The sequence below is a fragment of the Tympanuchus pallidicinctus genome, unplaced genomic scaffold (assembly GCF_026119805.1).
Source record: "Tympanuchus pallidicinctus isolate F22 unplaced genomic scaffold, pur_lepc_1.0 scaffold3, whole genome shotgun sequence".
NCBI lineage: Eukaryota > Metazoa > Chordata > Aves > Galliformes > Phasianidae > Tympanuchus > Tympanuchus pallidicinctus.
The window spans coordinates 8884600-8900527 of NW_026294747.1; the positions used below are offsets into that span (position 1 = coordinate 8884600).

The window sequence follows — 15928 nt, forward strand, 5'->3', positions numbered from 1 at the left end:
GTATTTACACAGTAATCAAGTGAATCATGCACTGGGTTTGCAACCAACTTACTGTGATGTTCTAAAGGAGAATTATTATTTCCCTAAGGTTTGAAATAGCTTTAATTGCTGCTTTTCTTGAAAATCCGAAGCACCTGTTACAATGGACTGGTGATCTTCATTGCTTAGCAAAAGAGGAAAACACTTCCTTAATTTCCTGTACACCAGTTACTGTAGGTAAAACTTGCACATTGATCTTCATCTTGACCTTTTTGTGTTTTCATTTGAATATGGTGAGACCCTGAGATGGCTGCCCTTGTTCTTAAGAAGGTTCAGTGCATTTTGGAAAGCTGAGGGCTTGTGAGAAATGAGACATCCTGTCTGGGGTTGTTTTTTGACAGTATACTGTATCTTTGAGTGTCTATTTATTTAAAACCTGGATTAGTAAATGCATGTGATCCTCCTGTCTCTAAACTGCCAAACTGAGTTAAGTGTTTCGTGTGTGCTTGGCAGAGAGGCAGTCTGACACTCTTGCTGTGTGGAGAAAGTGGACTTGTTTCAGCTCTTGAGCAAGTATTTCAACATGGATTTAAATCACCCAGGCTCTTCAAAAACGTCTTTATTTGGGACTTCTTAGGTAAGTGTGAGGAAAATATATCAGAATCTGTTTATGTCTTTGAAACATATACATCTGTATTCCTTATCACTGCCACTTTGTCTCAGCTGGTGTGAACAGCATACTTGTCAGAGGCATCTCTGCAGCTGAATTGCTGTGAGAGCTCTTATGTCCTTGTATTGTTGAAAGAAGAAAACATCTGTTTTCTGCCAGAGTTGACAGTGTATTGGCACTGTAATTGGCATCTGTCTTACTAGTACTGGTAGTGTAAAACAAGATTCCCTTGTGTGGATGTTTTCAGTGAGATGGGGAATTGGCATACAGTCACACAGCGCAGCATTGCTAAAGCAATAAATCACACTTGTAAGAGATTGAGTCATCTTATAAAGCAGAAGACATCATTCTTGTGCTATTGGTCCTACTGGATGTTGCAGTAAGGGTTTTATAAGCATACACGTTTTTTAAACAGAGGTCTAATTCCTTTGCCCTAGAGCTGAATCAGTCAACTGAATACACAGAAAAGGAGTTGCTTTAAATAGTATTTCTGTGTTTTGCATAGGTATTTTAACATTAGTCTTCTCCTTGTATCGTTACTGCAGCCCTTCAAAATTCAGTAGATACTAGAATCATGTTAGAACTGTGCAGGGAAAGGGAAGTGGAATTCCAGTTTTACACATGAGGAACACAGAACCAAATCACACAGAAAAAAAAAAAAAATGACCAGCAATGCTTGGACATAATCACCCAGGAAATTCAAGGACAAGCTATGAATCTAAGCCTTTGAGCTTGAATTGTACCCTCCATGACCCTGATATTTGTGCTGATTTGCTGCCTCTCAGATGTGAGCATTGGGCAGTATTCTGGATTTGTAAGCAAGCTTATGAGGAAAGCATTATAAAGTGAGGTATTTTTAAATGTTCACATCTAAATGTGAAGGTCAGGTGCCTGGTTACTTTATTCCGAGCACTGGAGCTATTTTAGGATCCTGCATATGCTGATGATACTCGTTATCTCCCACCATTCTTTTTAAGAAAAAGCACAAACGTATTATGAGACCCTTGAACAGAATGAAATGGTCCCAGAAGAGAATTGGCAGACAAGGGCCAGGAATTTCTGTCGCTTTATCACTGCTATCAACAACACTCCTAGAAACATTGGGAAGGATGGCAAGTTTCAGATGCTGGTGTGTCTTGGAGCCAGGTATGAAGAAACTGTTGTTTTTTTTTAAATGATGTTTTAATAAAATGAACAAATATATTATAAAATGTATATTAGTAAGGTAAAGCCACAGAAGTGCTGGATTTTGCATTTTAGTTATTACTTCTGAAGTACTTTGTAACCAAAGAAGAGTTACAATTATAACCTGAATTCCTATGAATGTGAAGTACAGGAAATTGTAGATACACAGATTGAATATTGAATTGCTGGGCGACTGAGACATGAGAGAAGGGCAGCAGGCCATGTGAGTAGCCTGCCTGCCTCTCCTAGCTGGCAAGGTTGGAAGATAAAAGCAGGAAACCATGAATCAGTGGGGCTTCTTCCTTCCTGGCTGGGTGAACTTGTCACTACTCATTAAAAGGCAATGGAGCAGGCCAATAACACTGGGCTTGCCTGGGACTTCCAGGTTGCTGGGAACCGTATCTTTTGATACGAGGAGTGGAAAGCCTGGAAATGCTTGTTTTGCATGAAGATGTCCCCTACTGAAGCAAGTGCCAGCTGATTACTCCCCTCTTCTCCACCTTATAATAATACGTGGAGAAAATGGTAAACCTATCTGGAAGGCAAGGAACGACGGCAACAAAAGCATTTCATAAAAATGAGAAATTAACTTTGCTTTATTTTTATTTCTGTTTGTACGTGGCTGCTTTGTCAGAGACCATCTTTTACATCACTGGATCGCCCTGCTCGCAGACTGCCCGATCACAGCACAGATGTATGAAGACATAGCACTGATTAAAGATCATACTCTAGTGAATTCTTTGATTCGAGTGCTGCAGACCTTGCAGGAGTTCAACATTACGCTGGAGGCGTCTCTTGTCAAAGGAATCGATATCTGACCTCTTGTCCCACAAAAAAAAACCAACAAAAACTGTTTAAAACAACACCACCACCACCAACAACAAAAAAGCAACAAGGAGTGGATCTCGTTAGTATGCAAAAGTTCTGTCTGCCAGTACATTGTATCGTGAACTTGTTCATGGCCCTAAAATGCAACTTGGACTTTTCTTGAAAGAAACTCCAAAAATAGTACAGGCAAATGGATAGAAGCTGTAAACTCAATGTAAAAAAGAGGATTTTGGTATAAATCTATTTTAGAGTTTATTTGCTGATTTGCTTTTTACACACTTTCATGTGAAAGAGATAGAGATGAGTATTGTGCAGCTTATTTTAAAGCTGCAGTATTTCCTTGCCATAGAGAAGGTGCAGTGAGCCTTTCAGCATTCTGTGAACTTGCCTTCAGATATGCTGTATGTCATAGAGCCCAATGTATACACTCCATTTCTGCTGAGAAGGTCATTCTATAGTTTTTAAACTAATATTTTATATATTAACATTATTACCAGTGTTTGATTTTTAACGTGTTGGGTCACTGTTCTGCTGCAAGGGAACTACAAATTCTCATGTGTGCTTTTTAATAGCTCTAAAGCACTGACTTGTCAACAGATCACGTTTTCCTTTATTTTTGTTATCAGTATTATTTTTAGAGAATTCCAGGAGACTGAACCATGAAATGTGCAGAGATTGAAGTAATATTTTTCATATTGGTACACAATTGCACAGAAGAAGTTTAGAATGTTTTTAACTGATGTTTTTTATTTATTTAACCTATCGTTGTGTTGTAAGTTTGTCTTTAAAAAAAAAAAATCTATGATACAACTGGTTTTATTATGTTGCAATTCAGAATTTACAGTGCAGCCCGCTTAAATCAAAAACCTGGAATATGTGTTTGTGGTGCAAAAAAATCTTTCCACTTGAACCAGCCTGTTGAAGCTTGGTATGTAGTTGCTGCTGGTAATTCTCTTAACTGCTAATAAAAAGGGACATGGGTTTCAAGAAGGCTAGATGATGAAAGAAAGATGCTCGTACCCCTGCAAAATAATAACCACAATCCTTTTAAGAAATGAACATGCATTAATTCGTCTAAAAAGACAGAGTAATACATTATTTTCTTTCTCTGTTGTATGGATGTGTCTTTTCACATCAGCTTCATTTGGGATGCTTTTGTTTTAGCAGGAAAACTTAGTCCAGTTCTGTGATAAAACAAACATTTTGAAGGTTTAATTTATTGAAGAGCTGGAAATTGGCAAATGCCTAAAGGCAGTGCTGTTCATTTGAATCCTCTGATAAAAATCTCTTTGAAGTGAGTATGTGAATTAACAGGCTGATTTATCAGCACCACAAATTACTGCACAGAAATTCAGGGCTATGTATTTAAGAGGTCTCCATTGTATAAACTTCTTTCAGTATTGTCTCTTTCTGGAGAAGCAGAGTCCGAGTTTTTTGGATCATACATTGTTGTAGTAGCTTTTCTTTACCTTCAGATTAGTGACATCTTGTGTTAGTTTTATTTCCATAATTTATAAGCATAGCACATATATTAAATGTTTGAGTATTTTTACTTTTGTCCTATTTATTTCATTATCAAATGGAGATGTTACTTTATCACTACTTTTTTCTTTTCTTTTTTAAATCAGAGGAGAGTCCTGCTTTGATTTAATGATAGCATTAGAAAGGTGCAAGGGCAATATCCAAGCCATTGCTCAGGCTGGGTGGGTGTGAATTCTTTCAGCCTGGGGCTTGCAGCAGCATTTCACACAAGTATGTTGTGTGTGTTTTTTCAGTCTTGGAAGGGCAAAAACATAACAAGTACTTTATTCTGAGAATTTCATGCATTGAACTTAGTATTTTGGGAGAATCTTTCTATACTCGCCCCACATTGCTTATTTATATAGTAAAGGTAGTATAAAACAAAAAAACCCCAAACCCTACAGTGCTTTCAGCTCTATTTATCATGATTTTACTAGGCCTGTATATTTCACAGTGAATACATCTGTATGAAAAGAGGGTTGGATTAACCATCTTGATCGTGTCATGTTAGTTGATCCTGTTAAAACCCTATCTGTATCTTAGAGCAAAGTGTGGATTAATTTTACCTTACATGAGGTAGTTAACCTTGAACTAACGTTTTTATTTATTTATTTGCTTGCATTTGTTCATCTAATGTGGGACAATAACACTGGCCTAATGGCTTGCTTTGATGTGGGTCTTTCTGGCCTCGTTACAACAGTGAAATACCTAGAATGGACACAGGTCAGGGTTTGCTGGTTCCCAAGTGGTGGGCATTCTTTGTACAGCGCACGGGGCTGAAACGGTCCACCAGTGACAGCATCCTGTGTGCTAAATGTTCAGATGAAAGAGATCATCTTCCTGCCTCCTCAATTTATTTTCAAAAGGGAGACCATTTTTATGATACATCCTTCCTCATGGGGGTGAACAGTCCTAATCCCATTAAGATACAAAGCACTTTTTGCTGTAATATTTAGTGGATGCCAAGGAAGATGGAAATGTTGAACGTAGCCTTATGGTAGCCCAGGTTCAAGTTTTGGGAAGAGACTTGGCTGGCTTCTCTGCAGCATTCAGTTCAATCTGTAGTCACAGCCATAATCCTTATTGCTCTTCAGTGTCTGCCCCAAGCAAACCTCCTGCTCTCATTGACATAGCATCAGCCCTACAGAATTATGTTTGGATCCAGCATTTGTTCCTTCCATGCCATTTTGCTGAATTGGATAACGTTTATATAGAACAAATGGCATAGTCATAGTCTTCTACCCTTTAACTGTGTAAAATCCATCTCCCTTTCCAAAAGTAGCATTGCAGTTTTATCTTTTGGCTCAGAAATGAGCTGTAGTGTAATGTAACTAATTATTCGCTGTTACTGTTCTCAAATGAGAATTCAGGCTTGGTAGGTGTGAGCTAATGAGGCTATACTGATCACTATTATTGCAGTTACTGGAAAAAAGATAATGTTTTTAACTCAGCACTGAGAGTCACATTAGCACACACACATCCTATAGATACAGAAATACAATGATGAAAAGTAAGTAGTTCCTACTGCAGTAAATGCTTAGTGCTGCATTGGCCAAACGTTTGCAGGCTGATACCTGATTTGAGGGAAAAACAGGCTATCTCCTATAAATTATTAATGCCATCAGAGTTAATGTGATACTTTATACAAAGATAAAATGCTAATTAATAAAGACTTATTTGGAATATGGAAAGTTTATACAAAAAGCACCTTTATCTGCCGTAAAATTATCTGTCTGCGGTTGAGAACGTACTCATGAACTGCACATTTTTTTCCATTTTGAAAACTCAAATTGTGAAAATGGGACCTGCTGGCTGTGGAAGATCCATATTTTGATGTGTTCTGGATTCATGAACATGTTAAGGTTTTGTTTCTGCAGTGAAATTCAGAGTTAACTTTTTCTGTATATTGTCAAAAGATTGTTGTCCATAGTGCAAGATGCTATAGGATACTTGAAAATACTTGAAGATACTGTAGATGTACTTCTCATCTTTGTAAGTTATTTTATACCTTTAGATCGGCTGTTAGGAAAAGCATCAATACCTTACAAACCGTATATTTTACTAAGTGGGGAAATCACTGACTTTTTTTTTCTTTTTTAAATGATGGGTGTTGAAGTTTACATTATGATGGCAAAACCAGGTACTGTTTTCCTTTTTTATTTTTCCTGTGACATTTGAATCCATTGGACATTAAATGTGAGTTGGACATACACAACAGTTTTACAGTTGCTGAATTGCAATAAAATTTCTCTTCTAACACGAGAAATAGCATTAATGTGCTATTTTCAAAAGCCTCTTAATGTACTGTAGCTAATCATTTCTTTCCTTTTTGCCTGAATGAAGGTATGGATGTCATTTGGATGTCTCATTTAGGGTGAAGTTCATTAGAAGCCCAACTTTCATTAGCTTCAGCGCATGCTGTAGCAGCTAAGTACATGATAGCATACTCTTCTTGTTCTTCTTCTGTTTTGTACTGTTTTGTGTTTGATCTGTTCAGCCAAATGGAGCCTGCCTCCTCCCTGCACCGGTGTAGCATTCTTGCAAGCAGCTGTCACTCAGACACATCCATTGGGAAGAGATAGCTACTAAGTAATTGGGGAACAGGGAAGACAGGGACAGAGGGGCTAATGTAGATCTCTGGGAGAGTGTCTGTGAATATGTACACATACAGGCACTGCTGTATAGGCTTTTCTCCTACCTTAGGATAAGTTCTGATCCTGATACTCGACCAAGTTTGGTGGAGGCCTCAGAATTTTAAGTTCTGACAAAAAGTCGGTCTCGCGTGTGTGCCGTGTGCTCAATCTTTCTATGTGAGGATACATAAAGAAAAGCAGAAATTGCTGGAGATGGTACTATCTGATGCTTCCACTACAGCGTGTAACGAGGAAAATAGCGCTGTCCTCAGTCTCTGAGACTGAGCACTCCTGCATCTGTTGCAGAAGTGTGCCCAACCGTAATTGCCCTTGCTGCCTGTTTCCTGTCTTTTTCACTCCATTTCTTCCTAGGATAAGATCTAATGTGGCAGTCCCAGGGCTGGAATTCCTGGGTAAAGGAGGTGTGCTGAGGCAGAGGCAAAAGCACGCTCCCTTCTCTTTCATTTGCTTCTCAGCATGATTTTGAAGCACATACGAGTGGAGTCCTCTGTAATCTGTGTTCATTAGATAGTGCTCAGCTTATCTCGCCTAAAAACCGGTTCTGCGTGTCTTACTGTATATTAGATCTAGTTTCTAGGTTTTGAGTGGACCGGTAAACAAGTAGGAGAGGAACTCATTTGTTGTTATGCTTCTGTTGCCTGTGGACTGGAAGCTTTATGTGCCAGTTACATGAGAAGCACAGAAAGCAAAGTCAGCTTTACCCACCTTCAACTCCTGCTTCACCCAAAACGTGTTCTCCAGGACATCCTGCTTCTGCAGGGGCTGGACAAGCTGGCACCCACGGCCCTCAGCCTGCCAGTTTCCTCCCCAGAGCCTGTCTCTGAGCTAGGCTGTGTGTGGGCCCCTCTCACTGGTAACCTGCACAGCCCAATGCTGATTACTGGAGCTGTGTTATTGCTGTAGATCTCCACAACGTGATCAGGAGCTTGTAAAGACCCCTGGGTGCGTGAAAAGTGCAAAAATCTGAGTGATTCATCTGAAAGGACAGCAACTGGTCAAAGCTTGGTGTGTGCGTGGAGACGAGGAGCTCTTGAAACGAAAGCTCTGAGATGTTACATCTGTGAAAACCTGTGGATTAGTAATTTTATCTCCATTTCTCAGAGAAATGCATCCAACTCTCTCCGGGCAGTTGGGTATGTGTGTATGGAAGAGCTTCCTTGGAACAGCATACAGTGTTTGTGACAGTCCTGGTGGTCAGAGGAGGCTTGCAGTGAGCAGTGCTGGCAAGATCATAGCATGTGCATGTGTGCCACTGGAAGAAGCAGGCACGTTTTCAGATGTATGAGTCTTTTCCAAAAGTAAGTAAGTAAAAGTCTCTCTCCCTTAAGCATCTGGATGGAACTGCTGTCTGCAGGAAGCTGAGACAGCTTAGACTGAAGGGCTGTGAGGTGCCTCGAGGAGACTGCTGCTCATTGCAGGATCACTGTGTGTAATGTACAAAGGTACCCTGCTTGTCTGTGCTGCTTGGGAAGAGTTACTGGTGAGTTACGTGCTCTTCTCTTACAGGTATTTGTCGTCAGCGTGCTGCCCGTGACTGTGGCTGAGCAGAAATAGTTAAAGAGGGCTGCAGGGAGATATCTGAGTTGGGTCTGAGCTTCAGTTTGGTTTGTGTCTTTGTGTCTTCAAAGAGAGACTTTAATGGCAATCCTTCCTCGTAAACAAATGAGCATTACACGTTAATTATAGCTGAGATCCTTCACAAAGCACTTTGAGATTTACGTATTGAAAAATGGTTTGATTAACTAAGATAAATCTAAAACTGTTCCTGTTTGTTTTCCAGGCTGTGTGTGTTGAGGTCTTTTGATCTAATTTGGGCATTCCTAAACAGTTCTGTCACTTTTTATTTCAGTTTACAAAAGCAAATAAGCAGCTTAGCTTTTATTGTGCCTCTGAAAGCATTGGTCGTGTGGGGTTTTGGCTCTGTGCGCCTTCTATTACTGGTTATCTGTGTGGTTGTTGTGTCTGCCATTGTTTCTTGTGATGAGTTTTATCTGAGTGAGCATTGGTCAAGTTCCTGGAGGAAGCCGGAGGGGAACTATTAGAGATTCGTAACAGCTTTTCTGTAAGGCAGCAGCGTGTGGGCTCATCCTTCAATGGGAAATGGGCTCTGCACGTTGGGAATCGCTCACAGGGGCACCGTAACCAGTGTCCCTGTGGCGAGGTGGTCCTGCATGGAGCCAGGGGCTGGACTCGATGGGTCTTACTTCCTATGAGATGCGTGCGTGTGTTCCTACCACAAACGTGACTGCTCGTTCACCAGAGTGTGGAGACGGTGGGGAAAGGCTTCGTTCCTTTCTTGCTTGCTGGGGGCACGGCGTGGAGCTCTGTGCACGTACAGATGGGTCTGGCGGGGGCTGACACCGTCCCGCTGTACAATGGGTTTCAACAGAGTGACTTTGATCGTTTCAGACGCACTGAAGCCTGATGCTCCAGTGAGAAAGCGGTAATTTACAGCTCCCATTAAGGAACCGGGGACAAAGGCTGAGGGAAAGTTCCACTCGGAAGATTTACTAACGTGTATCCACCGCCCTTACAGCGAGACAGAGCAGGGCATTTCCCACAGAACAAAACAACGGAGGGCTGCAAAGGAGCACCGCCCGCCTTCCCGAGCGCCTCAAAGGTCGGAGCCCTGCTCATGCAGTTATAATGGCAGCGCTCGGCGCCCGGCCCGCCACGGTTCCGAGAGCGGCCGCCGGGACACCTGCGCGCGGGGCGGCCGCAGGTGCTGGGAGAGCTTCACGGGGGCGGGAGCCTCGGAGCCGCCGGGGCGGGAAGGGCGGCCCGGCCCCCGCACGAGGCCCGCCCAGCCCCGCGCCCGCTGTCGGCGCGAGGCGGTCCCGCGGCACCTCCCTCCGCCGCCTCCTCCCGCCCGGCAGCGGCAGCCGCAGCGCCGCAGCCTCCGCCGCCGCAGCGCCACCGATGGGGTCCGGCGGCCGCCAGAGCGCGGCGGGGGCGCGGGCGCTGCCGCTGCTGCTCCTGCTGCTGCCCGCGCCGGGCCCCGCCGCCCCGCCGCCGCCCGGTGAGTGCCGCGCGTTAACGCCGCGCTCGCTCGCCGCCGCGCTCTAGATGGAGCCCGTCGGTGCGCTCCGGGGCCGCGGGCCGGGCAGGTGCGCCCTCCCGAGCCCCGGGGCCGGGTCCCGCGGCCGCCGCAGCCCGTGTGCTGCGCTGCGCGCACCTGAGCCCCGCTGAGCGCCGCCCGACTCCGCGAGGGGTTAACGAGCGCTTCCAGAAGTTGGCAGCGCCGCGGTACCTACAGGCGTGTTCCGTGACTGCAAATGAAAGAGAGGGAGATGAATGCTGTGATTGTGAACGGGAGAGGTGTTGGCTGAAATTCCCAGCTAGAAAGCGATCCCCCTGTAGAAGTGGTTGGCTACGGAAGGAATCACCTTCTGCTGATGTTCTGCAGCCCATGCTGCTGCTCCGGCAGCCGCTCTCAAAAATGCGTGGGGTGCGCCGGCACTCCTTCCGCGGCTTTGCCTCTCTGCCGGCTGCTGGAAGCCTCCTGTGTGCGTCTGACCTATGCCGAACGGAGCCGATGTCTCCGCTGCCCGTGACGGCTCTTCCCCTCCTCCTTCTCTCTGTGCTTCTCCATCCCCAGGACTTGCTCCTGTCCGTGTTTCTCTCTCTCTCTCCCCATTTCCTCTGCCCCGAAGCTCCCACGCGGATGTGCTGTCCTGCTCTGTTGGCTGCCGGGCGACGGCGGTGCTGCTCACACACACCGCTTTTGTATTTAAAAAGATTGGCACCGATAACGGCTTTTACGCCTGTTCAATGGTAAGTCGGTGTTTGAGTGCGCTGGGGTCGGTGCCACTCAGATATCTCAGTTCTGTAAAGTCTTTCCATCGGTTTGAGGTCAGTGGCATCCTAAGAGCAGTGGCATGGGTGTGTCAGAGCTCCTCCAGCAATTGTGTTTGATGCCCAGGAGGATAACTGTGCTCCTCCTGTTCTCCATTGCTCCATGAAGAGGTACAGCCATAGCTCCTTCTGCTACCTGTACAGTCTCTGTGTAACTGTCAGCTAACCCTCGTGGAGATCCCAGTGAAGATGTATTTATCCATGAGTACAAAATCTTAGTACAGACTGACCTGGGTTGCTCGCAGATGCATTGGTATCCACGTACAGCCAGCATACGTATGTAAGCTCAGATACAGCCTCTGCATGTTTCTGCCTCCGAATGCAAACACGTGCATGTATGCATGCCTGCAGCCCGACACCACGTGGCCTGGATGTGTGCAGGCCGTGTGCCCCCATCCCTGGCACCCCCTGACCCTGCTGTCTCTTTGCAGATGTGGATGAGTGTGCCCTGGGGCTCGACGACTGCCACCCGGATGCTATTTGCCAGAACACCCCCAAGCTGTACAAGTGCATGTGCAAGGTTGGCTACACTGGTGAAGGGAAAAAATGCGAAGGTAACGTGACAGAAGCTCTGAGTCTGCAGTGGCATCTCTTCTCCCTTCTAATACAATAGCTGTCTTCTCCCTTATAATAGCTAAGGTTCTGAGGAGTTTTACAGAGCTATCTGGATATGTGAGAAACATTTCCTGCCAGCAGCATAGAGGCAGAACGTGGGTATTATAACTGTGATCTCCCACATTGTAGCACATCTTTTATAAATATTGCTGTTCTGAAGCAAATTATCCATGTTAAATGTGTGTTAACAGATGTGGATTTTGAGTACTTTAAAGATTTTGGTGTGAGTGTTACCCTTTAGCACAAAGTTCCCCAGAATAACTGTATGATGTGTTCATATGAGCTGTCAATCCATTTGAGTTCTGCTGCGATGGGCCAGCGATCTGGTGATACAAGTGTTCTGACTTCTACTTGTGTACTGTCCCTCTTTGATCGTGTCATCTCACTCCTGTCTGCTGCAGGAATGCAGCCTTTGACTGTTCAGAGGGCCTTTAAATGGAGCTTTCCTCATCAGGCAGCCTTTTAAAGATGAGATCACTGGAACTTACTATGATGTTACACGTGAAAAAGTGAGATACTCCTAAGGCAAAACAGAAAATTTAAAAAATGTGTCTTAAAACAAGGAGGGTGATTTATTCTTCAGGATGGTTCTAAAATCGGAATACCTTCTCTGTTTCTTGATTACAGAATGAAAGAGCACCAGTTACATGGCTTTTAACCTTGCATTGTTGCTTGATCTGACTGTTAGTTTGTTGTTTAATCAGCAGCCTTGAAACCTTGGGCTATGAAGTAAATCCACATGGCAATTGCAGGGTATTCTGTCACGTTTTGGAGATGTTCAGCGTGTAACATGTTAAGCATGGTCTGTTTGCAAGGCAGTGACAATTTAGGGCACCAGTTGATGTTGACATTTATGTGGTCACGTCACAAACTGTCTGTAGCACAGCCATAATACTGACTTTTGCTTTGTTCATTAGACATTGATGAATGTGATAACGACTTCAATGGAGGCTGCGTTCACGAGTGCTTCAACATCCCAGGAAATTACCGCTGTACCTGCTACGATGGCTTTATGTTGGCTCACGATGGCCACAACTGCCTGGGTAAGGACTGTGCTTGTTAACGTGGTGGCTGGGGATGTTAAGGTAACAGTAACTGCATCTCTGGGAGGTGCACTTCATCAGCTTGGCAGGTGGAGAGTGGTGCCTGCAGATCTAGGGCTTACGAGGCCTCGCTAGCACTGGCTCCAACTAAGTCTGCAACTCATACTCTCTCCCTTCTTTTTTTTTTTTTTTTTGGCTTTTCTTGGAGTTTCTCTCTCCTGCTGCACACCACACATGGATGTTCCTTGGCAGACTTCCATGCCAACATCAGTTTTGGGAAACTTGCTCCCAATGCATAGTTTTAAGACTGCGGTTGGCTTAGCTGTGTCATTTCTCACTGGTTAATGACACATCAGAAGAAGGTCAGACCATCCCTGGGTGACAAGAGAAAAACTCTGGAGTTTCCAGTGAGATTGTTGAGCTTTACCTGCTGCAAAACCACAGACTGACTTTGTTACAGTGCAAGCTGAGCAGAGGATGAAGCTGCCAAATCCCAAGTATTTCCACAAGAGAAGGCAGAGAGGGAGGCAAAGTATCTGCTGATGCTTTAACATATTAGGAAGGACGTCTTGTTTTTCTCTGGCGCCTTTTTGTAAACACACCGGAGTTCAGATGAGGTTACCAGGGAGGGCTGAATGTGAGCTAACACTTTGCCTCTTGCAGTGGCACCAAAGGGTGCCATTCTAGAACGTGCTTCGGCTGACTTGTTTGGGATCACTAAGGCACAGGCATAACTTAGACCAAAATCCTCCACCTGTTACAGTTGCTGGGAAGCTGCTCAGCATTGCGTGGCAGACTTTTCAAAATAAAATGCCACTGACATACAATGAAGTCTTTACCACTGACCAGCCGATTTTTGAGATGTGATGTGAACTTTAAATAAATATTTTGGCATGCAGCAAATTGGATCACATCTTCTCTTAATCTGTTTATTTACTTTGTTCACACCATGGTCGTTCCCCTCTCACCCTCATTTTTGAAGATCTCAGCTGTGTGCCTGGGTTTTAGCCAAATAGACAATTACTTGTTGGAAAGAGATGATATTTTGTAAGCTTTCCAAGGCCTGTAAGACAGAAACATCTGCTGGAGTTCAAAACCGTGGTACTGAAGGCTTGCGGTGGCTGTTTATTCACGATTGTTTGCACATTCACATCACTGTAGAGCTCTAGAATACTCTGCTTCTCTGTGATAGGCATATGTCAGCCACCGTCGATGCTGTGAGCAGGTCACATTCTTTTGCATCCAATTGGCTTACTCACTGCCTTCAGCAGAAATTAAATCTGTTGTAATGCTACATTATGCTTCTTACTAAAAGCCTTTCTCTTTCTCTCTCTTTTTTTTTTTTTTCTTTTTTTTTTTTTTGGGAAGGCAGCTGTTTTATGCCAGAAATACCAAAGTGTTAAATTAAAAACATTGTGCTATTATCGCAGGAACAATGAACAGAACAGGGAGCAAACATGCTATTCTGCAGGAACTTACAGATTGAACCAGTGCTTTCCCTGAGCAATGCTTTGCCTTGTTGATTGTTTTTAAGATGCTGAGCGTTTTTGCTTCCTGTCCAAACTGGCATCTAGGAAAATTGGGGTAGGAATTTTTAATTAATTATTTAGTTTTTACTGGTAGAGGTTACAAAAGTCTGCAGTAATTAAGAGATAAAATGGAAGAACTGGAATTGTGATGAACATTCTGTTGTTCAGAAGGTTTTTCTATTCTTTGTTTCTCTTGGTTGTCTTGCAAGTGGAGCGTTTCTATAGCCTCTAGTATTGTTGAAATTCCATGTAATTTAAAATCAACATTAAATCTATTTTCAGAGCATATGCTTTTGTCCTTGACTGTGGTTAGGCAGCACAACAGCTCCTTCATGGTAAGCAAATGACCTAAGTTTGAAGATAACAGATCAAACTGAGCATCAGAACTGATGTGATGTGTGACTTGTATCCAGAGTGAAGGTAAGGAGGAAGAAGAGGCAGGTTTTATATTTAAGCCAGGTTGATTTTTGAGTCGGTGTTTGATTTTGTTGCACCTTTGCATCAGAATGAGGATTTTACTGAAAGCTACCTGATACTGCTTGCACGGTTTGGAGCTGAAGTTGTGTCCTGCAGAGACAGAATGATGCATGGATGCTCAGACTAGATGTAAACATGCTAGGTTGTTTAGTGGTAGTACTGTGCAGCTGCTGAAGATGAAGCATATGTTCTACACGGAGTATGGAGCTGTGCTGGTGCTTTGCTCCTGGCTGCCCTGAGACTGCTCTGCTGTTGGTTTGATTGGCCAGCCTGGTGACTGACTGGGCAGACTGCAAGCAGCAGGAACAAAAATATACTTTTGCAATGGTGCCAGAACAACAGACTGGTCTAAATTGTCTTAGGTGCCTGGTGGTAATGGCCTTAAGTTGCACTGGAGAGGTTCCAGTTGGATATTAGAAGATATTTCCTCTCAGAGTGGTGAGGCAGTGGCACAGGCTACCCAGGTAGGTGGTGGAGTTGCCGTCCCTGGAGGTTTTCAGCAGCCATGCAGATGTGGCACTGAGGGACGTGGTTAGTGGGCACGGTGGGGATGGGTTGGCAGTTGGACTGGATGATCTTAGTGGTCTTTTCCGACCTAAAAGATTTTCTGATTGCTACAGGATAGGTATAAAGCCGATCTTTTTCTCTGTCTTCCAGATACAGATGAATGCATGTTCAACAATGGTGGCTGCCAGCACGTTTGTGTCAACACGGTGGGGAGCTATGAGTGTCGCTGTAAGGAAGGCTTCTTTCTCAGTGACAACCAGCACACGTGCATCCACCGCTCAGAAGGTACTGGCTGCCTCCCTCCAGGCACCAAGCAGGAGTTTCTGACAAAAGTTCACTGCAAAGTCTTTACAGCAGCTTCAAAAGTACTTTGAGTTTTTTAAGGCTGAGAAGGGTCTTGAAGTCCTAATTCCTTTTGAAAGGAAACGTGTGTCAAAATCTTCTAAGTGACTTTGAAGGCACTTCACATCCCTTCTGTCTCTTTGATCCCATCTGTACGTCTGTATGTTGTACCTCTTAAAGACAGTACTACTGTTCCCAGTGTACTTTCTGCTCCATTGGATAGCTGAACTACATCCTGATACAGGGAATGGCAATACACTGAAGAAGAGTGAGCTCAGGCCATTCTCACTTTGGTTCCAGTACCTACACTACCCCTAGGTACCTTTTAGATTCTCTGTATAGTGTTTAGGTTTCAGCTAGGAGATTTATAGTTTGTCAGCCCCAAAGGTATTCAAATCCTGTTCTTTGTTTTGAGTAAAACCTTTATGAAGCAACCTTTGAGAGATCAGAGATCCTTGGATGTCTAATTAGATATCAGGTTGAACAAAATTATTTTGGATGCCCTTGAGGAATACTTTAAAGTGGTTGCTCAGAATGGGGATTTGTCCATTGAACTGTATGGTGAATATCTTGCTCAGAAGTATTTAAGGCTGGGAAGCTTTCTTTAATCTAAGACTTATCGTTGGCATGACTATAAGAGGAATCAGAGCATGAATAAACAAATCTCACTTTAAAAATCCCCATACTGAGAAGATCAGCCTTTATAGACATATATGGCCATCC

General features: G+C 43.8%; 2 protein-coding genes across 7 annotated transcripts in view; both read left to right on the forward strand.

The window, feature by feature from the left end:
- The window catches only part of DENND5A (DENN domain containing 5A), a 59479-nt gene extending 55265 nt beyond the window's left edge, over positions 1-4214 (forward strand). For all 4 annotated transcript variants that reach the window (XM_052693700.1, XM_052693701.1, XM_052693703.1 and 1 more), the window contains 3 exons: positions 493-616; positions 1627-1795; positions 2469-4214. In XM_052693700.1, coding sequence (XP_052549660.1) covers positions 493-616; positions 1627-1795; positions 2469-2652 — 477 coding nt within the window. In that variant the 3' untranslated portion in view covers positions 2653-4214. The remainder of the gene's footprint in view (positions 1-492; positions 617-1626; positions 1796-2468) is intronic.
- A 5527-nt stretch (positions 4215-9741) lies between these two features.
- SCUBE2 (signal peptide, CUB domain and EGF like domain containing 2) overlaps positions 9742-15928 on the forward strand; it is a 37748-nt gene continuing 31561 nt past the window's right edge. The window contains exons 1-4 of one of the 3 annotated variants that reach the window (XM_052696132.1): positions 9742-9856; positions 11124-11246; positions 12225-12350; positions 15014-15148. In XM_052696132.1, coding sequence (XP_052552092.1) covers positions 9757-9856; positions 11124-11246; positions 12225-12350; positions 15014-15148 — 484 coding nt within the window. In that variant the 5' untranslated portion in view covers positions 9742-9756. Of the gene's footprint in view, positions 9857-10505; positions 10612-11123; positions 11247-12224; positions 12351-15013; positions 15149-15928 lie in introns of those variants that run through there. The other 2 variants (XR_008209625.1, XM_052696131.1) reach the window with 2 other exon arrangements.